Source organism: Thamnophis sirtalis, unplaced genomic scaffold (genome assembly GCF_051295495.1).
Source record: "Thamnophis sirtalis isolate CommonGarterSnake01/CBP01778 unplaced genomic scaffold, rThaSir2_p1.2 scaffold_4, whole genome shotgun sequence".
Lineage (NCBI taxonomy): Eukaryota > Metazoa > Chordata > Lepidosauria > Squamata > Natricidae > Thamnophis > Thamnophis sirtalis.
In genome coordinates this window covers 27320993-27346634 of record NW_028261384.1, presented here as the reverse complement: position 1 = coordinate 27346634, position 25642 = coordinate 27320993, and the positions used below count along the sequence as shown (strand labels likewise).

The 25642-nt window shown below is 40.0% G+C and overlaps 1 protein-coding gene across 1 annotated transcript in view; it reads right to left on the bottom strand.

Annotated features, from left to right (window-relative positions):
- Positions 1 to 3298: 3298 nt before the first annotated feature.
- LOC106543461 (macrophage mannose receptor 1-like) overlaps positions 3299 to 25642 on the bottom strand; it is a gene marked incomplete at its 5' end in the record, with an annotated part of 48943 nt that continues 26599 nt past the window's right edge. Inside the window, 11 exons of the mRNA XM_087712665.1 lie at positions 3299 to 4453; positions 5547 to 5585; positions 6991 to 7182; positions 8176 to 8286; positions 9774 to 9926; positions 10233 to 10398; positions 11829 to 12058; positions 13289 to 13391; positions 14595 to 14740; positions 17566 to 17680; positions 24881 to 25023. Of these exons, the coding sequence (XP_087568791.1) occupies positions 4239 to 4453; positions 5547 to 5585; positions 6991 to 7182; positions 8176 to 8286; positions 9774 to 9926; positions 10233 to 10398; positions 11829 to 12058; positions 13289 to 13391; positions 14595 to 14740; positions 17566 to 17680; positions 24881 to 25023 (1613 nt within the window). The remainder of the gene's footprint in view (positions 4454 to 5546; positions 5586 to 6990; positions 7183 to 8175; positions 8287 to 9773; positions 9927 to 10232; positions 10399 to 11828; positions 12059 to 13288; positions 13392 to 14594; positions 14741 to 17565; positions 17681 to 24880; positions 25024 to 25642) is intronic.

Genomic DNA, 25642 nt, shown 5'->3' with positions numbered 1-25642 from the left:
CACTGTTCCAAGTCACTGTGAATCTAGCAGCAACTACCTTGGCTTTAATTATTTTTTAAAAAATCTTTAAAATTCTTTTTCTTTTCCTCATGACTGGTGAGACCCCGCCTCCCTTGCCTCTAGTGACTGCACGTACCTGTCCTATATTATATTAAATTACTGCTACTCCTGGAAACATGGAAAGGCAATATTACTTGGCCAGTAATGAATTAAGTGCCATCAAGTTCAGGCTCAGCTCCTGATGAATATGCGGATAAATATTTGCTAACTCAATGTATTTATTTATTTTTATTTATTTATTAAATTTGTTTGCTGCCTATCTCACTGTGAGGATAGTTTTTAATAGTACTTTACAAATCTCACCCCCACAACACTTCCACTAATGGTTTTGAATGTGTCCGCCCACCTCAACCTTGACCTTAGTCTTCTTCTTTTTCCCTGATGCTTGCAAAACATGATTTTTTTCTTAGTCTACCATCCATTCAGATCACATACCCCAAATGTGTATGTTTCTGTTTGTTGATCATTGTATTGGCCTGATACTTTCAAATTTGTCTGTCAATAAAGAAGTCAGTACGGAAGTTTGCAAGTGTCAGTACGGAGTTGCTCTGTAAGTCCCTGGGTCTTCCTGTATTCATGCCATGCCATCTATTATCTGGTCTTCGCTTGCACTGCACTGCCTGTCTAAGGGCTTCCTGTTGGCCCTGTGAGGCAAACCAAACAAGAAACCTGACCAAATGATTTCATTCTACTTTCAACATTCAATTCTACAGTTCTCCCCCCATCTCCTGCCCAAGAAACTAGAGAAATTCTCTTCTGAGCCACTTGTTCAACTGTCGACCTTATTTTACCAATCCCTTGGCAGCATCTCTTCCAAATTTCTCAAGGTCATTCCCGCATACCATTACACTTCCTATACACATGCAGATAGGGTCTGTAAAGCTCTCCACCGCCCTTGCCAATTCATACATGATCTGCACCAGACCTCAGAGGTTGTCCCTCTCATTTCATAATGCACCCTACGTTACTCCTATGTCAAGATTTAGAAATTTTTCCAGCTGATATTCACAAAGAAAGGGATAAATAGTTTCAGTGACCTGTAGCTTACTTCTGTTTGGATTACTGTATTGTGCTCTATCTCATATGGAATTGAAAACTATTCTTCAGATTTAAATCAGAATCTGATTGCAGAAAAATAATTATGTTCCGACACTGTAAGAATTGCATTATCTCCACTTACTCTTCTGGGCCACATTCAAGGAACAGAATAAACATTGATATGGAAAGATCCTCTATATCTATTTTTGCATGTGAAGGCCTTTTCAAGTGCCCATGAGCAAGTGAAAGGTAGCAAGCAAAAATGAGTGAAAAGAATTGACACTATCCTATCACAAAGACCTTGTTTCTATGTTCAGGACCAAGACGTATTTTTTTGGCCAAATTTTTAAAATTCTGCATGGCATGGTGGCGTGATTTATTTATGATTTCTGAATTTCATTATCATCTTGTTTTTAATTTTGTTTTTTTTTCCTGTGTCCTGCCAGATATCTTTCTGATGAAGGCAATTTAGAAATAGCATAAAATACAATAACAGACTTCTCTTGATCTTATATTCACAATAAATTCCTGCTCTATTAGCACTATCTAATCCTCCTTCATCTATAACATCCATTTTTCAACTTACAAATTGGTAAAAGGAGACCCATCTGGTGTGGGAACAGTGGGGTGTTTTCTAGTTGTTTCTCTTCCTAATGTATTTGGGAAATCATGAAAAAATATTACAGGTAATCCTCACTTAACTAACCACAAGTTTAACAAATGTTTGAAATTTCAACAGTGTTGCAGTGTATTTATTCATTAGTCTTCTAAGTTCATTAAATTGCCATTTGGGCATTCAGCAATTAATTTGCAATTAACAATGGTAGCAATATCCTGCCCGTCCCTATGTGATTGCCATTTGTGACCTTCCTTGCCACTTTTCCATAAGTACCCACACCTTTCTCAACTTTTGCACATCTTGTTCTGGGCCTCCCAGGACAACCTATATCACCTGCATCAGCCTTCTGTTCTTTAGTTGGGACTCCCCCTCACTGGTTAATGATTTGTGCATCTTGTTATTTGAGTGAGTCGCCTCTAGACCAGACAGGTTATGGAAGGAAGGAAAGAAGAAAGAAAGAAAGAAAGGAAGGAAGGAAGGAAGGAAGGAAGGAAGGAAGGAAGGAAGGAAGGAAGGAAGAAAGAAACTGAGACTATCTGGATTGCCGTTGCTAAGAGTTGTTGTCATATGACATCAGGGTTTAAAACTGCATTGCTTAGCAATGGTAGTTCCAGTCCCAAATGGCATCATAATCTGACCATTACCTGTAATTATCTGTGCAACTATCATCTATCATGTAAACTTTCATAACGTGTGAAATATTTTCTTTAAAAAACTAGTTTTCAATGCCATAATATATAAAATAAATTAAAAGGAAGAAAAAATGTGTTTTTTAAAAAAATATATTGATTGGATAACTGTCATGGTTGACTTACTACACAGCCCCACTCACAACCAGATAACAGTAATGGGAAAGGGGGAGGGAATGCATTGGAATGTAAAGGAGGCTTGGAAGAGAAATTTGGAATGCAAGTGTGCTGACTGGAAGCCTCAGACGGACCTAACAACCCAAGGCTTGGAACATCTGAGGCATAAAAACTAATCCCAAAACAAAGCAAGTATAAATGATTGGTGGACAATGGACAATGGGAGGTCCAGAAAGAGGTAGGTTTTCCTATGCTGTTTGCACACAAAATAGTTAAACTGACTTTTCTACTTCTATGGAATCCTCAGTAAAATTATACACTTGGTTAAAAATAATGTCCCAGTGGTTTCTTTTGCTGTCTAATCCAGTGGTACGGTTGACAATATCATTGTCAAGCTTTTTGCTTGATACAAGACTGAATAATTTTGGCCCTCAGAAATGACTAAGGATGCTGCTGAACAATTATTCACAGTGGATCCTGTTAACACAGTGGCTGGTGAAAGATGCTTTCTAGTTAGTAACATAGATTTGCATTGCTGGCTTGAATTAAATTTTATACTAAAATACAGTTAAACATGCAGTTTTATTTATATCGGCCTTTATTATTTTTTATAAATAATTTAAGATGGGAAACATTTCCAACACACCTTCCTCCTCCATTTTCTACAGAACAGCAACCCTGTGGGCTGAGAAAAAAGGCCTGGCACAAAGTCACCCAGGCAGCTTTCATATCTAAGACAACACTAGAACTTACAGTCTCCTGGCCTTTGCCTTGTAATGGGCAATAATTTGAAAACAACTTTTGAAGGGAAAGTTTTGGTGTCTACACACAGAGGTTTAGATTTACTTCCTTTGTTTTTTCTTCACTAGTCATTTTATTTCTTTCATCAAAGTGTCTAAGCAGCATTTGCGAAACTATTTCCTAACTGCTATTTGTGGTTTCAACCAGCTTTAGACTGAAGCTTTATATATGCAGTTCAAAAAGAAGATATTTTTCTTTTTCATTGTTTCATTCTTTGCTTCTATAGGGCTAAAAGCCTTAAGAACTTGATCACTTTATGGTAGCAATCCTGCGTACCAGGTGGAAGACATTTCCTAAGCCAGATCTTTGTGCAAATGCACCAGCCAAAAGTCCTGGGCAGGGAAGTCAAGTGCCCATGTCAGCCCACAAGCTCCTGGGGTACCAGGACCCCACCACCCAGCCCAGACCTGCTTCTCCAAGGGGGTGCCCAGCCACGCTTACTTACTCCTTGAGGCTGCTACTGCTGTACTCTCTCTACTTGGCCAGGTTGCTCTCGTGGTTGTGGGAGGGCAAAATGCATCAGTTAGAGAGAGCCCCAATCTTTCTCCATGCGAGGAGACCCAGCTTTGTAAGCAAAGCATCCTCGGAGATAGGATGTGAGACCACCAGGACAGGACAGAAGAAGAGGGCAAGAGAGCAGCAGAGCTGCAGTGGCCAAGTTCTAAAGCAGACCTTCCCTCTTTCTCATTCTAATCTCCTTCTTTCCTTCTTTCCTTTCCTCCCTCCCAGTGGAGAAACAATTCTTTAAAAAAAACCTTCAATTTGAAAGTACACAAAATATATTTTAACTCAATAACTATAATAAGTTTAATATTTTCATATCATGGATCTGGCCAATACATATTGTTAACAGAGTCCAAATTTTTCCATATATTTGAAAGTATTATGAACAGTGTAATTGAAAACCTTGAATTTTAAATGTCTTCAAGATGTTGTGAATCCTTAGGAAGAATAACCACATTGTCTTTATACAAAGAATTGTCAAATCCAGCAGAGACTTGTTGTGGTCTGTTTCTTCTTCTACAGAAAATATAGGCTGCGATTCCTATACTGATGACTATGAGGATAATTGAGATAACTACCACCGCAGCTGTGCCATGTGTTGATAGAGGTGCCACTCCTTTCATCACTAAAATACCAGAGAGAAAAAAAGGCACTGAATGCAGTTATATTATGATAAAAATCTGACTTAAAAAAAAAGATTGAGAAAGAATCCAGGAGATATTGCATCTTATCTAGTAGTGTAATAAAGGTAGAGTTAACAAGAATCAACTACCAATCCCAGGAATTTGTGAACGGTAGCTCAGTAAAAAAAAATAACTGTAATGCATGGGGTTTTTTCTCCCATTCATTACAGATCCCAAAGGAAATTGATATGTTGTCTTTTAATATAAATTGATGTTAGAAATGTGATTTCTTCCATAGCAAAACTAATTACAAATTACTATGGCTATCATTTATTGCTAATTCTTTATTTGGGAACTGAAAATAATCATAATTAACTGAAAATAATCATAAATATTCAGTCACACTAACTGAAAAAGGAAGACTTTCAAGTCTTGGCTTCATAAATATCATCCAAGTAATCTCAATTATGGCAAGGGAAATTATAAATACAATTTTGGACTTTGACAGTGTGAGAAACAAAAACCTTTAGAGATTTAATGAGATGTTATATTATCTTTTGCTGGCTTATTTTTTATCTTTTTCCCATCTCTCTTTCTCTCTTTCTATTCTGCAACAAAACATGTTAGAGAGCTGTCATTTTATTTTATTTTTTCTAATGTATAATGGTAATTGAATGATATACTATATCTATAGAAATATAGTGGCTTATGATTGACAGGCATGATATTTGCGAAGTAGCTGCCAAAATCTCAAAGTTGTCTAGAATAATATTATTTCTGATCCCTTCTGAGAAGAAAAGAAAAGAAAATGGAAATAGGTAGCCACCTCAAGTATCTTCATGGCTTCCATTCTATTAATATAGGAAAATTATGTAAAACAAAATTTAACCATTGTTATTTAACAATTTAGTAGAGATAAAGTAAGTCTTACCACAATGCTGAATTCATGCTGTTATCATCTAAATCTTTTAATCTACAAAAATGTATTCATCTATATTTGAGCTATGTATTAGAATTTTCAACTCACAACTTTGGAAAATGTATTACTGAACTTCAAAAATATCATTCTTACTTCTTTTAAAATTATTTTCTTACCTGATATTTTTGTAGCGTTTACAGCTGATTCTTCAATAACTAGAAAATAATCAAATATATTTTCAGTATGTAACTACTGTATATGTATTACTGCATACCACTAAGATAACAATGGAGAAGGATTTGCAAGGCAAATTTTTAAAAAATGAATTCTCTGAATCAGTAGCATTTTTTATAGTGAACCTTTATGATTATTGAAGAAAGAATTATACACCATGGGATAATGTCAGGGTTTTTCCCCAGAAATATTTGAGTTTCCATTAACAGTTGAAATTGCTTGATACGAATCTGAGTTCATGGAATATTCAATAGTTTAATGAAGCTTTCATGACTATTTAAAGCATCTTACAGATTAAAAATGAAACTAATATTTTAGTCTATAGGTAGAATAGATAAAGAGAAATACAAAAAGTCAGAATTACAGATACCAAGCAAGCCAAAGTCTCTTACTTTCAACATTTGCCTAAAATGTTATGAAATAAACTTTGGGTAGCATCATTCTTGGCTAGTGGTAATCATTTTATTAATTCTATGTCCTGTGAGCATTAATTTTATTAATGCTATAAAACAGGTGACATAATAATTAAGGGGCAGGAAATGATGCAAAAGAAATTTGTTCATTAAACTTTTATCAATTGCTAAAATTATAATTATCTATTTTAAAATATTACATTCAATCACTGGTAGCAGAAATTAATATATGTTTCAATTGATTCTACTTTCATTCCTACTATTTTATTTCAGATATATTATTTGAAACAAAAATTAAATAAGGAAAAAAATTATAAGATGAAAGAGAAAGAGGGAGGGAGGGGGAAGGAAGGAAGAAAGGAAAGAAAGTATGATATATTTTATAGTAGGTAAATTCTAATTAATAGTCTAGAAAAGTAAGAAAAGATATAAGAAAAAATAATAAGAACAACAAAAGGTAATAACTATAGATCAAGACGAAATCTCTTAAAATATGTCAGTTAGAAAAACCTGCTCATGAAGAAATTAGAAACAAAGAAAAACTTTTCAAATATCCTTGGATATGTTTAAAAAGTGAGCAAATAATGACGTAGTAAGAATAATTCCAAGGAGCACCATTTAGGTAGACAAAGAGAAACTGCAGAATTTTAGGGAAGCAATTTAATGCAGAGGTCCCCACCATTGGGCTATGGCCAACTACCGGGCCATGAGCCATTCAGAACCAAGCCACAGAAGTGTTGGATAAGCGTGTACACCCAAATGCAGCCCTGCTTGTGTAAGCGAATGTCAGGCAGAAAGGGAGTTATGTGAATGCACACACTTGCCTTCCACTCATACAGAACCAACTACTCTCTTTCCCTTCTGGCCAATCTGCAAAGCCAGTAAGGTTGGGGAACTCTGACTTAATGTCTATTTAGTATGCAAATAATGTTTTCAATATAATATTATGGTAATGATAATTAATAAGGCTTACTTTTGTTTCTTTTACAAATATATGATCTTGATGCCCAAGAATCACAGTGGCTTTTGAACCATAGTCCAGATCTACTATTCACAAAAATGCAAATGTTACTTAAGGACTCTCCTCCATCATTTTGTCCGTGATCATTCGGTTTATTCCAGTTGACAAAAGCAATGTTACTATTATCTTGCCATATCCATTCTCCTAAAGTTAAAATAAATATATAGCATCATGATTAAAAAGGAAAAGAACTGCCCTGTGAAGAAAAGGTATATCCAATAGCTTCCCCCACCCCTAAAATTCCTGTAAACTCTGAAAAATTGGCCACCCATGGACACAGGGACATAAACAACATCTACGCACTGTGCAAAAAAGAGAATTGACAAGCCAAAAAGGTAACAAAAACACAAAAACCCTTCCCATCAGCAATCAATGCCTAGATGAGCATAGCTTAACACCAAGATTAATAGCAAGATTTACACCATACCAATAGTCAGGAAGTAAATAATACCCCTAAAAAGGAACTGCCAAATAAGCTAATAGTTAACACCCCAACCAAAACCCCTCAAGACCAGCCCCACCAATGCTGATAAGACAAGCCATTAGAAGATAAATTGAGAGCAAACCCCATCCTTACTAGCACTAATTATGTTACCTATTTGGGTAAAATGAAAGGTCTGCAAGAAAACAACCAAGTTTCCTCATTTCAATTCTGAACTACAGCCTCTGTCATATTTCTGTTTCTGTCCAGAATGTCCAGAACTGGGCATTCTTTTCAGATCTCGTGGACTTAATTAGTGATATCAGATCATTATTTCTTTGTTTTACAAAGGGTAAATGAATTTCATCAGGTAATCCTGCAGCAGTTGACCCTGGTTGCTGAATCTGAGTCCTGTAGTCCATTTGTCATGAGATATCGAGGAACTTTACAATTAAATATGTAATGGTCCTTTTTTGTACAGGATGATGACTGATCTGATATGGATTTCTGTAAATCACATCTCACCATATTATTTATGGGAGACACACTCATCTCTGATGAGATCTATCTTGTATGATTGAACATCTGGTATACCTTTCATCTTCTCCAGAGTACACAAACCCCACAACTATGTCAAGGTAGTGTTTCACTGGGGGATTATTATTATTGTTATTATTATTATTAACTACATAGTTAAATATTAATTAAATAATTACCTTGCTGATTAGTGTATAAACCTATCCAAAACGCATCACTTCCAAGTATTTCCATTTCTTCCTTTAAAAAGTGTAATTCATCCGAGTCTTTAATTGAAGTTAAGGCACCACCTATGAAACATGAGATGATCAAAGAAGCTTGCCCTTTGAGTATAATGATACAGAAGTTAAACATGATAATTTAAGCAAACATTTTGCAAAAATAGTATTCCACACAATGTACAGAAAAACAAACTTCTGTTCTAAACCTTTAAAAATGTTTGAGAGGCCTCGTTCCCAAAGAGAAAGAAAAAAAAAAAGAAAATGATCAAGTCTTCCATAGTAGCTGATATTTCAAAATATTCTATATGTATAAGATGCTTTAAAAAGCTTTTCAGTATCATATATGCAGTCCTTCTTTAAAAAAAGACATTGAAATAAATTCATTCTTATAATCATGTATAATTTGGGGAGCACATGTGTCATTTTCTATAGAAAGAAAACAAAATTATAGCAAACAATAAAAGATAAGTACCCAGGCACACTCTATGTTTTAATGACCAAAGTATTTCTCTTGATTCACTCCCTGAAGGTGAACAGCAGTTGTTTGAAGCCTCATAAAAGCCTCCTGCTTTTATTTTTTGATTCATAGAATCAAAAAATAAAAGAGCTAGAATGAACCTTAGAAATCTCCAGGTCCAACCTCCTGCCCAAAGCAGAATCCTTATACCATTCTGGATAAATAAATGTATAATCTTTTCTCCTCCAGCAATGGAGCACCTAAATTTTGGGAGGCAAGATGTTCCAATAGTTAATTATTCTTGCTGCTATCCTTAACAAACTTACACTCATTGTTTCTGGTCCTAACTTTAGGTCCTTTGAAAAAAGTCGACCCCCTCATCTCTGAGACTGCCCAACAAGAACTGGAAAACAGCTATCATGTCATCCCTAATTTTTGTTTTTGTTGGGCTAGAATAGACATACCTATTTTCCTTAATTGTCCTCAAGGTTAATGTTAACATTTAAGGTTAAGGTTACATCAAGATATTCCTGAGCTCAGCTGAGTATATGAGAACATGCTCAGAAGATAATTTTACCAGGGCTGCTACTAAAATAAAGCTGCTGCCTCTTTGATTTCTGAACTGTCATGTGCAAATGTTTTCTAGGCATGACATATTGAAGACTCTTAAGCAACCATACCAAGAGTCAATTGACTACACCTGCTATGTGGCTTCAAGGAATGTATCCCTACCTTAAATAAATAATTTTCTAGTACCATGAAATTCAAAGTAAGTTTCTGTGGGTGAAATACAGAGTTTTTCATCCCACCAGAGAATTTTGCTCAGGGAAACCTTTCCTTTTATTAATTATTTTCAGCATATGTGAAAAATAGAAAGGTATTTATTTATCTTTGTACCCATTCCATATGGTATCTTCCTACATTCTCAGTCTGTTCTTTCAAGAGCTTTATATGGAATATAATATGATAAAAATTAGGGTTGCTGGCTGAATTTTGACACAGATTTGTTATTCAAATCATTGTAAATATAGACACTAGCAAGATTTCCCTATGTATGAAAAATTGCTGTTATTATTATGTAGCTCAAAATGATACTAACCTAACTGAGTACATTTCAAGGCTGCTTGTGGCCAAGATGTTCTATAAATAAAAAATTTGTAGCAATTATCCCCAAAAGGAATCCAAGATTCGTGTTTGTTTTTGGAAGTTTGGCATTTTCCTGCTGATTGTGGCCTCTCAGTTGGTACTATACCTGTTATCAAACAAATAGGTTTTTAATAGTTTCACTATTTAAAAAAATCCATTCTTAGTAACTATCCACTAAGAAAAATATTAGTAGTATTAATTAAAAGTTGTAACATTAATAAATAAGCAATAATTACAATGAAATAATGCAGTAAGGTATAACATAAATTTGTCATTTTCCAAATTACTAAGTCTATACTGTTTTTAAAAATTTAGCTTATCACTTTGTTCATACATGCCACTTTTTACTAATTTGTCACTAACTGAAATTAAAATGTAAACGCTATTAAAATAGACATATTAATTTACTTACCATTATATCTCTCACAAACAGAGGAGTGTTTTTCACTGTAATTTCCTGTTTTCCAATAACCATCAATATCTAAGTAGACAAAGGCTGTGTTATGCCTTGGTTCTTCAGCAGCCCAGTTAGTGTATGCTAGCCTCCTGTTACTTACCCATTTGTACCCAGAATCAATCTAAAACCAAAATGCATAAGGGAATAATTACAGGAAGTGCAAGGAAAAGTATTATTCATTTAATTTCAGTTAAAACTAGTCCTAAAATGATAACTGTAACTGGGACAGCAGTTTGACATTATTAAGCAAAGCACTTATTAGGTTAAAATCATGTGAAGTATTAGTACCACTTTATAAAGCCTTGATAAGATCACATTTGGAATATTGCATACAATTTTGGTTACCGCAATATAAAAAAAATGCTGAGGTTTTAGAAAGAGTGCAGATAAGAGTAACAAAGATGATTAGGGGACTGGAGGCTAAAACATATGAAGAAGGTTTTCAGGAATTGAGTATGTCTTGTCCAGTGAAAAAAAGGACTAGCAGTAATATGATAGTAGTGTTCCAATATTTGAGCGCCTGCTGCAAAAAAGAGGGGGGATCAAGCTATTTGACAAAGCACCTGAAAGGACAAGAAATAATATATGGAGAGAAGCAACCTAGAAATAAGGAAAAAATTTCTGACAGTTAAAATAATTAATCAGTGGAACTTTCCTCTAGAGATTTTGGATGTTCCATTGCTGAAAGTTTTTAAGAAGAGCTGGAGAGCAATTTGTCTAAAATGGTACAGAGTCTCCTGTTAGAAGAAGGGTTGGACAAGAAGACTTTCCAACTCTGTTATTCTGTATCCATGTGAACACATCACTTAGCAGCAGCTGTTATGACAATCCTAGTTGTGATCATTAGTGAGATTGCATCATTGTTAGGTAGCAACCTCATATTTTTCTTACACTGGCACACATACCTCTGCTTCTACTCCTCACACATACTTACCCCCGCCCACATTCTGCCATTTTGACTACCCTGCACACTCAACCATTGTGCCATTACCTACCCCTGCCCAGATCAGCTTCACAGAAGGCCAGCACCTGCCCCAGCCAGATGGACCTTGTCAGCAGCAGAATGAAGGAAAGGTCAGCTGGGATAATGAAGAGTGGCAGAGGTAGATGTGGGCAGGGATGCAGTCCAGGGACAAAAGGGCAGGGAGAGATACAGAGGCAGGGAGAAGTTGAAGCACTTTCTGTCATCTGAAAAGAGGTCAGGCTGCCAAGAACATGAATTTTGATTATGTGACCATGGGGATACTGCAATTGACATAACTTTGAGGACCAGGCATAACTACCATTGAGCACTATCATAACTTCAAATGGTTACTGAGTATACAATTTTAAATATAGGGTTTCATTGCGAACCATTCTGGGGTGCAATTTATTTTACTACCAGTTCACTCATGAACGTGTGCTTGCATGCTTGTGCAATGCTTGTGTGCATGCGCAAAAGTGTCCGGGTGGGTGGGCGGAGCTTCCCACCATCGCCACTACCAGTCCGCCTGATCCGGGGCGAACTGGTAGCAACCCATTCTGTTGTGAATGTGTAGATTCCATTCTTACCTCTTTGCTGCTTAGTCCAATCCATACAGGCTCCTTATGTTGGAGCACTTGCAGCCATATGAATGATTCTGCATAGGGGTCTACAATGGTGGCAAGTTTTGCATTTTCAGATTCACATTTCTTCCTTGCTTCTTCCCAGGTCATCTTGGGACTAACCATAGAATAGCTGCTATTTCCATAACTGATATAGTGAGATGCTGGAACTGTTGGTTCAGAGTAAGGTTCAGGACCTATTTAAAAAAAAAATCAGTCAAGATCTCACACTGTCCCACTATTTTTTTTTAATTTTGAAAACCCTTAATATTTAAGTTCTATCTTTTCTTAAAATATCCTCTCAGTTCCATACCAAGATAATGCTTAATACTAAAAAACCAAAAGCACATTAAACAAATTGGTACAGTAAGTCACTTTAAAGAAGCCTTGAGGTATAATATAAATGTATATTTTTAGTTATCACAAATATGTGAACTTATGAACACAAGACATCTGTTGAATATCTTTGGCCAATTAACTGATTCAATGCTACTAAAAGCCTTTATATTGGGCTTCAGATAGTTGGTATCACGATTGTGTTTGTTAGTTCACTTTATTTAAATACTTCCAGAAGTTGATGGTACTGTGATTTAAATTTACAATTTCTATACATTCCTTCACAATGTATTTTCTTGATTACCAATATCTGACCTGTTGCAATCTTATTTGGCTCAAACATGTTTGTTCACCCAGGTTTTTCTTTTTATATGTACATTTTTTATTAAAACTTTTAAATCAGATGATAAAATCTAATGCAAACTAACATAAAGTTGAGAAGAAGAAAAAAGAAAAGTAATCAAGCAAAAATAAAAATTCAAGAAAAGAAAAAAGGTTGTATATTAGGAAAGAAAGAAAGAAAGAAAGAAAGAAAGATTCCAATGTTCTTCATAGCAGTTATAACTATATATATATCAATGTAATAATATGCTTAACCTCTTCAACTATCCTAAGTTGCATCATATTGATCTTCTTCTTAGAATCTATTTAATTAGATTATAATTGATTATAATTGATCATGTATGATCAGAATCCTAGCTCACAAATTCACTTTTTTCAAATTCTGATAATGACCTGTAGGAGATAATCTAAATCAGAGTTCCCCAATGTTTCCGGCTTTGCAGACTGGTGAGGGAATGGCTCATGCAAGCTTCAGCAAGCATGCACGCATGAGGTCCATTTGTGTGACCACTATGCATGCATGCCTGCTGCTCATTCAAATGGAACACACACACCCACACTCACCTGCTGTTCACACAAGTGAGGTTGCAAACGCACGTGCACATGCTCAACACCATTTCCATGGTCCAGTTGCAAACCCTACACAGCCAACTAGTGAGCCATGGACCACAGGTTGGAAACCCCTGATATAAATTACATGTCCTTATTCTCTGAAACTGAATTATTTCCCAAGATTTCTACAAACTTACCAGTATTTTTTTGGCAGATGTAGGTCATCTTAGAAGAACAGGATCCAACTCTCCAATATCCTGCAAGCCTTTCAGGTTTTGTCATCATAAAAACGCAGTCACCCTATAATGTATTTGCATAGCAAGAAATCCAAATATAGTCACTGGTATCATGATTGGAACAGTCTTTCTCGAACCCTCCTTAATAACATCAAAAGAAAATAAATGTGTTTTTCTGTTTCTGGTAACTATAGAAGATGATTGCCATGTCAGTATCTGTCAGTTGTCATGATGTCCTATGGAGTCTAGCACAGAAGCATCCTGAAGAACATACTACAGAAGCATATTGAGACTCCATCACTGGATGAAATATTTTATTCAAAGGAAGATGCTGCCACTGACTATGGTATAGAATGGAGGAGATAGAAGGAAGTCAGTGGTCTCTAACAATAGCTTCAATGACTCTTTATAGCCAGGGTACTTCAGGAATGTTAGTGGATAACATGCTAAAGTTGTTCAGAATATGTGCCCTGTCAGGCAAAGGAACCATTTAGACAGCCATCTCTTCCCAAAAGTCCCATTCAGAGCCACTATGTTTCTTTGGCAAACCCTTCAAGAGGGATATCCGCACAACCACAATCATGGAGACAAACTGGAGAAGCCTTCAAAGAGGCCACACACTGGACCTTCTAGGCACCAAGATGGAAATGGAGTTCTTTGCTTGTGTCACCAAGCTTTGCCCTTTGGGATACTGTGCACAGCTCACTGTATACATCAAAGCTAAGCAGGCATGAGAATCAAATCACTTCTGTGAATTTGAAGGTTGTAACCAGCTTAATATATCAGGCATTCTAAATCTGGCAGGGTCCTTTCTTCGCCATACTTATTTTAATTTTACATATTTATATTTTTTTTTTACTTCTATAGATTTTTTTATTTTAAATTTCATTTTACTGGATTGTTTTTCCCCCTTTAATTGAGTGTTGGCAATAGTAAAATTCTCCAAAACATAATGTTCATGGGATATTTTTTATTCATAAAAAGAGCAACAGGAGTAACACTGATTTTTTTCCAGTATTATATCACCCTCTGTTGATGAGGAGAAAGTACAGCAGACTTTTCTTATTTAATAGACCGAAAAATCTGAAATATCCCCCATTTTATTCATTTATGCATTCATTCGTTAAATTTATATGGCCAGCCATATCACAAAAAAGGGACTCCTTTCCATATAAATTTTGTATCATTGTAGGAATTCAATATCAAGAGATTAACTACACATTTGTGGGGAAATAGAACAGAAAAAAATCCAACAAATTGGACTTACATCGTATGAATGAGGTGACCCTTTAGCCCAATTTGTAAAATAGACTCCACTCCCATCAGTCCACACGAAATGTCCGCCCCAATTCTTGTCAGTAAATCCAATCCAAATATTATCAGTAGCACTTTTTAATTGCACTGTGAGAAAAGCTGGAGGGGGGGGGGAGGAATACAGATATATTTTACAATAAATTATTGTCAGGCTCGTGACCAATTACATGTTGTTCCAACTTTTCAAAAGTTTACTTTGATTATATTAGATTGTAAAAACTACCTCAGTATACCAGACCAAACTCTGCTCACATACAATCTTTATGACAGCCATTTCTATGTTCCCATCTTAAGAACATTCCAGGTGATCATCTATAAAGCCTTTCATGGCATAGGGCTTGGCTATCTGAGGAATCTCCTTTATCCAATTGTTTCTGCCTGCCAGGTATATTCTGGCAGGAGGATTCGTTGCCTTTTATTATACTAGAAGGTACCAAGACCACAGAACAGGATTAAAAAAGGATGGCAGAAGAATAGATGCACATTTTATTCTGCTGCCATAAATTGAGTTATCCAGATTGTAGCTTCAATCTCATGTTTTTGACATTTTAGTAGCCAAAAACCAAGCAATTTTCCTCTGTATTAGAGACACCAAAATAATCCAGACAATGTAAGGTTTCCTGCTGCAGCAGGAGGTTGGACCAGATGACTTCTGAGTAGCCTCTAGTCCTAAATTGCTGTTTTTTCTTTCTTTCTTTCTTTCTTTCTTTCTTTCTTTCTTTCTTTCTTTCTTCCTTCCTTCCTTCCTTCCTTCCTTCCTTCCTTCCTTCCTTCCTTCCTTCCTCCCTCCCTCTCTTCTTCCCTCCCTCCCTTCCCTTTATGGGAAGCAAATCCCACCCCCCCAAATAACTGCTGAATGTCACTTTGCAAACCTCCTTCCGAGCAGCTTTTCAACTTAAAGCAGGACTCCAAAGTTTGCAGCTTTAAGACTTGTGGACTTCAATTCCCAGAATTCCACAGCCAGGAATGCTCAGTTCCAATTTAAAGCAACAGCATTTGTTTTTCTCCTTTGCTGAATCTCCTGGCTGAAAAGTAAGCCTCCTTCCTTCTTTTTCTTTCTTTCTTTTTCTTTCTCTTTCTTTCTCCCTTCCCTTCCTCCCTCCCCCGTTCTCTCTCTTACTTTTTAAAGCTTTTCCCCCTTGCTTGAACAGGCAGGAAAAAAACATTTTTTTAAAAAAAGCTTCTGACAAAGCTTTTGACGGGAGCATGGCCAAGATTCGGGGGCATGACCAAGCCACCATTACCACTGGTCTATCTGGTATACCAGATTTTCACTACCTGTTGTGGTGTACCAGACCGGGAGGAACCCACCTCTGGTCTTAAGGGGTCTGTCTGAGTGTTGTCAGTAGCTCTGGGAAGTTCCTGCTCCAGAGCGTGTGGGGGAAGTGGAGCTGAAATACAGAGGACAAACTTCTTCGATCCCAGAGTGAATGTACTTGGCAAGCAGAAACCATTGGATTCTGGCAATTCCACAGATAGCCAAGCTCCATGACATGATAGGCTTTATAAATCACCAATCACTTAAACCACACCTGGCAGCTGACTGGCAAGCTACCTAAAAATGTCTTTTATCAAGTGGGGCCAAATAGCTAAACAGTTCTAACTACTTAATCATATCAGGATTGAACTGAAAACAAAATCTGCTTTGAAACAATCCAGTTACACATTTGTAACTGCTTTAAACTGATACTTAACTGATATATTATTACCGATGCACACTTTTTATATTATTGTGAAATTGCTTTGGGTTCTTATTGCTTTTATATTTTCAGCATGGCAACCTTTAAATTGGGAATAGCAATAGCAATAGCAGTAAGACTTATATACTGCTTCAAAGGGCTTTCAGCCCTCTCTAAGTGGTTTACAGAGTCAGCATATCGCCCCCACAGTCTGGGTCCTCATTTCATCCACCTCGGAAGGATGGAAGACTGAGTCAACCTTGAGCCGGTAAGATTAGAACCGCTGAACTGCAGATAACAGTCAGCTGAAGTGGCCTGCAGTATTGCACCCTAACCACTGTGCCACCTCGGCTCTGGAGTAAGAATGGGCATGGGACCATGAAGTAAGAATGGGAATGGGACCATAGAGAAGGAGCAGATCCTAAGAATTGTGCCAACATTTTCATATCAACATTTGAAAAGCATCTAGAATCTCCAGTTGGTTCAGAATGCAGCAACTCAGATTGTTTTTGGGAGGCCTTAGTGTGCACATGTGTCACCTCTGCTGTGGGAACTTCATTGGTTGCCAATTTGTTTCAGGGTATAATTCAACCTTCTGGTTACCACCCTTAAAGCTCTTCATTGCTTGGAACCAGGTTATCTGAGGGACTGTCTCTTGCCAATCACATCCACCCAACCCACTAGAGCGGGGAGGCAAGGAATGTTGCAGACCCTATTCCATAAAGGGATACATCTGATGAGACCCAGAAGAAGGGCCTTCTATGTGGTGACTCCTTCCCTCTGGAACATCATCTCTCCTGGAAATTAGACTCTTTCTTAAGGTCCTGAATATGTGGTTTTGCTGGAGAACCCAGAGTGGGATGGAGCTCATTAGATAGCTGATTTGAGTGTGTGTTGTCACTGAGGGTGGTTGGATGGGGGTTTTATTTTATTTTATTATTACTTTATTATTTTCATTTTTTCTACATTGTGTTTTTATTATCTATAATCCACTTAGAGTAACTGTGAGCAAATAGGCAGCTACATAAATTTAAATACGTAAGTAAGCAGGTAGTAAGTAAATAAGTAAGTAAACAATAAACAAACAAACAAACAAATATATTTCGCCTTTTTCCAAGTGGCAAAAGATTATATATACTGGAGGTTAGGAAAGAAGATTGGGCATAAAAATTCTTATCATTAAAGTAAGAGCTGGATTTTAAAAGAAATGTTAATAGTCAGTATGGTTTAGAGAAGTGATTGTACCTTGAACAGCTTTGTTTGGTATACTAGCCAGGTTTCCTCCTAGGTTTCTGCAGTGATCACGTGCAGCGCTCCAGTTTTTCTTCTCCTCTTCTACGAAGCCAAATACTTGGAAGCACTAGAAGGATAAGAAGGGATTAAATAATCCCTTGGTTAATTGATTAATCAATCAATCAATCAATCAAGGGAGGATTAATTAAACAAAAGAATAGAAACAACCAACGTATAATCATCAATCATGACATAATATAACTTTTTAGTTATGTAGAACTTATTAAGTAATTATCTATTAATAAAATTAAACTGTCCACTTTTTTTGGGAAAGAATATAAGCAATAATAAAAGTTATCATCTTTGCCTTGGTTATATGCATCCTTATCTATTCTTTGTGATCTAATAGACTTCTCAATATATTTATATTAATGATAGTTAAGACAGCCAAGTTTGTACCTGCCATGCTAGTTCTTATTATACCCAGGAGAGAGGGGCTGATTAAAAAAAAAAGGAAGTGCCCAAGACTTTCAGAATCTTGGTGGCTGCTTTGGAGATACCATTCAAGGAAGCAAGACTTTTCAAATGACCTTGCTTATAGATATGTACCACAACACTGTAAGTTACAGCGAGACCTTGACACTCTGTCGCTTAGTCGCTGTTCAAAGTTATGAGAGGCCCATGAAAAGGTAATTATGACTTAATGTTTCTATGGCTGTCTCCCTCCCACAGCCATGTGATCACATTTTGGACATTTGGCAATGAGCTCATACTTATAGACATTTACAGTGTTCCACAGTCACAAGGCAAAAGTGTATTACTTTTTTTTTTTTTTTTTTGCTGAAAACTGAATGTTGCTGGATGTTTATTTCTGTTTTCCATGAAAAAATTACCCATTGTAGACAGTGGGTTCATTTAATGACAATGGCATTTGCTTAATGATAGCTGCATTCACTTTACAACTAACACATTTACTAAAAAAATTGCTGCATTTAAAAAATTGTAAAAGGAAGTTGGTCACATGATAACCTGCTTAATGTTCAGCATGACTCATGGCAGTAGTTCATTGTTAAATTATAGTTGTAGGATGAGGACTACTGATAATAATAACTTAATATATTATATAAGTAATATAATAAATATTAATATTAGGGTAAACATTTAAAATTCCATTTACACCTATGGAAGCAAAAGTAAAAATGGCATTTACATGAAATGTTAAATCTATTTCTAAAAAACATGGCTGTTTTTGTATTGGTAACATTCATATTTTTCACTTTTACTGTTACAAATATAGATAGATATAAATAGATAGATATAGATAAGTTTATTTATAGGCCGCCCTTTTCCCTGAGGGGACTCAGGGCGGCTTACAACTTTTGGGGAAGGGGAATACACACAATGACGTATAAAGACAATACATAATTAAAAATAGAAACAACATTCATCATTCGGGTGGGGGCAGATTATAATCTTTAACCCCAGGCCTGACGGGATAGCCAGATCTTAAGGGCTGCGCGGAAGGTCTGGAGGGTGGTGAGGGTACGAATCTCCACGGGGAGATCGTTCCAAAGGGTCGGAGCTACTACTGAAAAGGCTCTCCTCCGCGTAGTTGCCAGTCGACACTGACTGGCGGATGGAACTCGGAGGAGGCCTAATCTGTGAGATCTAATAGGTCGCGAGGAGGTAATTGGCAGGAGGCGGTCTCTCAAGTACCGAGATACACTACCATGAAGGGCTTTATAGGTGGTAAGTAGCACCTTGAAACGCACCCGGAGATCAACAGGTAGCCAGCGCAGCTCGCGGAGGATAGGTGTTATGTGGGCGAACCGAGGTGCACCCACAATCACTCGCGCGGCTGCATTCTGGACTAGCTGAAGTCGCCGGATGCTCTTCAAGGGCAGCCCCATGTAGAGCACGTTGCAGTATTCCAGCCTAGAGGTCACAAGGGCACGAGTGACTGTTGTGAGAGCCTCCCGGTTCAGGTAGGGTTGCAACTGGCACACCAGGCGAACCTGTGCAAATGCCCCCCTGGTCACAGCCGACAGATGGTGATCAAAGGTCAGCTGTGGGTCCAGGAGGACTCCCAAGTTGCGAACCCTGTCTGAGGGGTATAATATTTGGCCCCCCAGCCTGAGTGATGGAACACTAGCCAAATTATTGGGAGGGAAACACAACAGCCACTCGGTCTTTTCCGGGTTGAGTACAAGCTTGTTAGCCCTCATCTAGTCTCTAACGGCTTCAAGACCCCAGCTCATCACATCCACCGCTTCATTGAGTTGGCACGGGGCGGACAGATACAACTGGGTATCGTCCGCGTATTGGTGGTAGCTTATCCCGTGCCTCCGAATGATCTCGCCCTGCGGTTTCATGTAGATGTTAAATAGTAGGGGGGACAGGACCGACCCCTGCGGCACCCCATATGTTAGGGGCCTAGGGGTCGATCTCTGCCCCCCAACCAACACCGACTGCGACCTGTCCGAGAGGTAGGAGGAGAACCACTGCAAAACAGTGCCTCCCACCCCCACCTCCCGCAGTGGTCGCAGAAGGATACCATGGTCGATGGTATCGAAAGCCGCCGAGAGGTCAAGGAGAACCAAGATGGAGGCATGGCCTCCATCCCTGGCTCTCCAGAGATCATCGGTCAATGCGACCAAAGCGGTTTCTGTGCTGTAACCAGGCCTGAAGCCGGACTGGAATGGGTCAAGGTAACTGGCTTCCTCCAAGGACCGCTGAAGCTGGGAGGCCACCACCTTCTCAACAACCTTCCCAACAAAGGGGAGGTTGGAGACTGGACGATAATTGTTAAGAACGGCTGGATCCAAAGATGGTTTCTTCAGGAGGGGTCTCACCACCGCCGCTTTAAGTGCGGAGGGGAAGAGCCCCTCCCAAAGGGAGGCGGTAACAACTGTCTGGATCCAGCCCCGTGTCACCTCTCCGCTGTTGGCAACCAGCCAGGAGGGACACGGGTCCAGTACACAAGTGGAGGCACTCACAGCTCTCATGGCCTTGTCCACGTCCCTGGGGGCAACATCCTGAAACTCAACCCAGCGATGGTCTGCCAAATTATCCTCCTGTGCCTCGGCTGGATCTGCAAAGGTGGAGTCCAAATCCGACCGAAACCGAGCAACTTTGTCCGCTAAGAACTGGACATAGTCTTCAGCCCTACCCTGCAAGGGGTCCCCCGTATCCCTCCTATTTAGGAGGGAACGGGTTATCCTAAACAGGGCGGCTGGGCAAGATTCAGCGGATGCAACCAAGGTGGCAATATACGATCTTTTTGCTGTCCTAAGTGCCCTGATGTACTCCTTGGTGCAAGTTGTTAAGAGTGCTCAGTTCGATTCGGATTTATCGGACCTCCATAGGTGCTCTAGGCATCTCCTCCGGCGCTTCCTCTCCCGGAGCTCCTCGGTAAATCAAGGAGGCCTCCGGGATCCGCCACCTCGGAGCGGCCGTAGTGGCGCAATCCGGTCAAGGGACTCCGATGCTGCCGAGTGCCAGGCAGCAACCAGAGTTTCCACCGGACTGTGGGCGAGAGTATCAGGAATAACTCCAAGCTCCGTCTGGAACCTCAAGGGGTCCATAAGTCGCCTGGGGCGGAACCACCTGGTCGGTTCCTCCTCCCTACAGTGGGGGTTTGGTCTCCGGAAGTCAAGCCTCAGTAGGCAGTGGTCTGACCACGACAGGGGTATGATCTCATTACCCCTCAGACCAAGATCACAAGTCCACTGCTCCGAGAGGAATACGAGGTCGAGCATGTGACCCACTGAGTGGGTTGGGCCCCGAATTACCTGGGTCAAGCCCATGGCTGTCATGGAAGCCATGAACTCCTGCGCCCCATCAGAGTGTTCACCGAGCAAAGGCAAATTGAAATCCCCCAGGACCATAAGCCTGGGGAACTCAATTGCTAGCTCGGCTACCGACTCGAGGAGCGAGGGGAGGGCTGCTACAACACTGTTGGGAGGCAGGTATGTTAACAGCAAACCCACTTGACCCTTGAGGTCCAACTTCACCAGCAGGGACTCACACCCGACAAGCTCCGGAGCAGGGATCCTACGAGGTGCTAAAGACTCCCGGATAACAATAGCCACACCGCCACCCCTTCCCTGGGCTCTCGGCTGATGAAGCACCTGAAATCCTTCTGGGCACATCTCTACGAGGGGGACTCCTCCCTCCGGGCCCAGCCAGGTTTCAGTAATACATGCCAGGTCTGCCCCCTCGTCTAAAATTAAGTCCCGGACGAGGGGAGCCTTGTGAACTACAGACCTGGCATTTAGCGACAAAAGCCTGAGACCAGGGTCCTGATTACTCGCACCATCTGGCCTCGGAGTGGAACTCATAGGGCCGGAAGGAGGGATCTCTGTGACGTAGCGAGCCCTCCTTCCCCGGTAATGGCCAGCCCTAAAGTCCCCGCCATATCTGCCCCTCCCCGTTACGACCGCAATGCTCCGACCCACTCCCGTGTCCGTGGTTCCCTCAGCCACCCCTATAGCTCCCGCATTCCCCGGCAGGCCCACCGAATCAAACACACTCATTTACTCACTCAGACAATCCCCACGTAATAATTAAAACACATTAAAAAAAATACAGTAGCAATAGGGTAATAAAAGTGGGCCATTCATTCAATCACAAACAAATCCCATGCACTCATCATACCAGTTAAAAGATTGCGCGGTTAGAGTGTCCTTGGCCACCAGATCAAAAGGCGGTTAAAGGGGCTGCCGGAGATGTTAAGTCAGGGCTGCCAAAGGTGTGAAAAAAGGCAAAGTCTGAGTGGCTGAGATGGTATCGCTGGGACAGCAAGAAGTAGCACTGATCGAACGGGTACAGTTTGATTGTACATGTAGAAGCTCAAGGCTGTAGTTGCAGGGAGGATGAATAGGTGCCAATTAAAGAGGCGGTAAGAATGACAAACCAGCAGAAAAGATGGAAAAGGCACCAATAGTGACCACTGGGGGGAGCCTAAGTTCCAAGCACGTTGCCTCTCTGGAGTAATGGTGTCTAATGCAAGATGGTCCAATCTAACGCAGCACTCCTGAGGTGGCAATAGTAGCAGGTGACACTGGCCACAACCAAAGGTCCGTTGTTGGATACTTAGGGTCACAGTCCAAGCAGGCAAACAATAATGCAACATAGAGCCCCACAAAAGCAGCGGCAAGGTAAAGAGAAACCGCCGTACCAGGATGGAAGGGGGGGAGTCAGCAGAGCTGCGGTGGAGGCAGGAAACCAGTCCCCCAATCCAAATAGACATCTCTCCTGGTCACCCAGATCACTCTCTTGCAGTTTTCAATAAGCCCAGTCCAGCAGGGGAAAGAGTCCGATAAACAGAGTTCAAGAGAGAACGAGGGCAATGACCGTACAAGGGGTGAGTCACAGGGGGGGGGGTGGAGGGAGGCGTTCAGAAGGGCTATGGCGATGGCAGTTGTAGCCAACCCCCCCAGTTCATCCAGTCTCTCCGGACGCCTAGGTTGTTTTCTCCCCCTCTGGAACAAAGGTGATCTAAATTAATCCCCAAAGGTTCTGTAAACCGAGGGAGGTGTTCTCGCACGATGTTACAGGCAACCAGTAGTGAAACAAAACGCTGGCATCGGGTGGGGGGGGAGGCGGCCTGGGGAAACTGAAACGGCGGCAGCAAAACCAGCCGCCCAGTTCCGACCACTCCACCGTTGGAATCCAACCACCCCCTCCTCAAGCAAGGCGAAAACTGTCTCAGGCAACACACCGTCCAGCGTCCAGTGCAGTCCGAACACAAGCCCTGAAGCCAGGGTCTCACCGGCGGCGTTGCGCAGCTAGGAAAGGCGTCCGCCGTTGCGCAGCTGAAATAGGACGTCCGCCGCTCCCCCACTCTCTTCAAAACCGCCGAGGCCAGGATGGAACTACAAAACCGTCCCGGGGGGGGGGGCGTCCAGCAGCAACCCCCACGTAGGCAAATACCTCTTCGGGGTATGCCCAGAGGCACCCCATATGTTAGGGGCCTAGGGGTCGATCTCTGCCCCCCAACCAAATATTTCTGTTTTGTGGCCAGTAGTGGGTTTCAAACATTTTTAGAACCTCTTCTGTAGGTGTGACCTGCTTTTGTGGAAGTAGCTTGCCGGCCATGTGACCAGGTGGGAGTGGCTTGCCAGTCATGTGACTGAGTGGGAGTGGCTTGCCAGTCATGTGACTGGGTGGGCATGGCCAACTTGTAAAATGTGGTGAAACTCACTTAACAACGCTCTTGCTTAGCAACCAAAATGTTGGTCAGAAACTGGCATTTGAAGCACGCAAATCTTAAAGCTGTCAAGTTACAAGACCCTTGCACCCCTACCCCTTTAGGAAAAAAACCCTCAGGAGTGTTCAAACTTGACATCTTTAAGACTTGTGGACTTCAATTCCCAGAATTCCTCCTCCAGTCATGTTGGCTCAGAAATTCTGGCATTGAAGTGTGCAAGTCTTAAAGCTGTCAAGTTACAAGACCCTTGCACCCCTAACCCTTTAGAAAAATAACCGCAGGGATATTCAAACTTGACAGCTTAAAGACTTTAAGGTTTAGATAGAACTCTTAGAGGCAGGTGGGGCGATTGGGTGATTGGTGAGCCAGCCAATCAATGCCCCAGCAGCCAGGGCAAGTGTGGTGTGGATGGGCGGGGAGAGGGAGCTGGAACTGGTTCTAAATGGCACAGTAGATTTGTGGAACCTCTTCTATAGAAGAGGTTAGAACTGGCAGGAACCCACCCCTCTTTGTGGCACAGTTACTCTGTTCAAATATTGTACCTAATACAATAGATGTAATGTAGGACATGAAGCTATCTTTCCCTGAATTACCTGTGTTCACTGAGAGGTCTAAAAAGACCACTGGCTACCTGTGACAAAATTCATATATTTTACATACATAGAGGTAGTCTTCAATTTGCAACGGTTCATTTAAAGTCTGTTCAAAGTTATAACAGTACTGGAAAATGACCATTTTTCATGCTTATATCCATTGCAGCATCCTCATGGTGACAAAATTTATATTTGGATGCTTGGCAACTGACTCATATTTATGAGGACTCAAGTGTCCCAGGGCCATTGATCTCATTTTGTGACCTTCTGACAAGCAAATACAATGGGGAAACCAGATTCACTTAACAATTGTGTTACTAATTTAAGAACTGCAGTGATTCGCTTAACAATTGTGGCAAGAGAAGTGGTAAAAATGGGGCAAAACTCGCTTTAACAAATTTTTCACTTAGCAACATAAATTTTGGTCTCAATTGTGGTCGTAAGTTGAGGACCACCTATATTGTCTATAGGATATTTGTATAAGGATCATTTCTCAATATATTTACAATTTACAATCAGTTACCTTGTCATTAAACCAAAGCCAACCCTCACTGCACCCTTTTGGAATTGCAGGTAATGTGGGCGCTGCAGTTGTACGGACAGAGCTATTGTGTCTCTCGCAGATGAAGGTTGTCTCAACACCACAGTTTAAATCATTCCATACACCTGATCAAAGAAATTATATTGTCACCTCGGAAGATTAAATTATTCTTAAATAGCAACAGCTCATATAATGTATATGTTGTAATTGAAATAATGAGGATAAGAATAATAGAAAGTGCAATAATACATACTGGAATGCTACAGTATTTGTGAAGCAATAGAAGCAGTTCTCCCTTATTGATCACTCATTCAATAACCACTTAAAATTGCAATGGCATTAAAAAAGATTTAGGGCTAGTCCTCAAAGTGGCAGCCATTGCCACATCTCTATGGTCACATGATTATTATGCAGGATCGTGGGAGTTGACATATGTTTAAGACTGTTTCAGTTACGCATGGTCACTTGATTGTCATTTATGACCTTCACAACCAGCGTTCAACAAGCAGAACCAATAGAAAAAGATGGCAGAAACCTACAAGTCACACACATGACATCATGCTTAATGACTGCAGGTAATTTCACGAACATGTGCAGCTGGAACTATCATGGTAAATCAGGTGCATCCATGACTGTTTCATCTTATGATTGTATGGTTTAGTGATGGAGTTGTTAGTTCCAGGTGTGATAAGTAAGTGAGGATTACTTGTTTCTTATTTTCGTAGTCTATATGTTAATAATTCC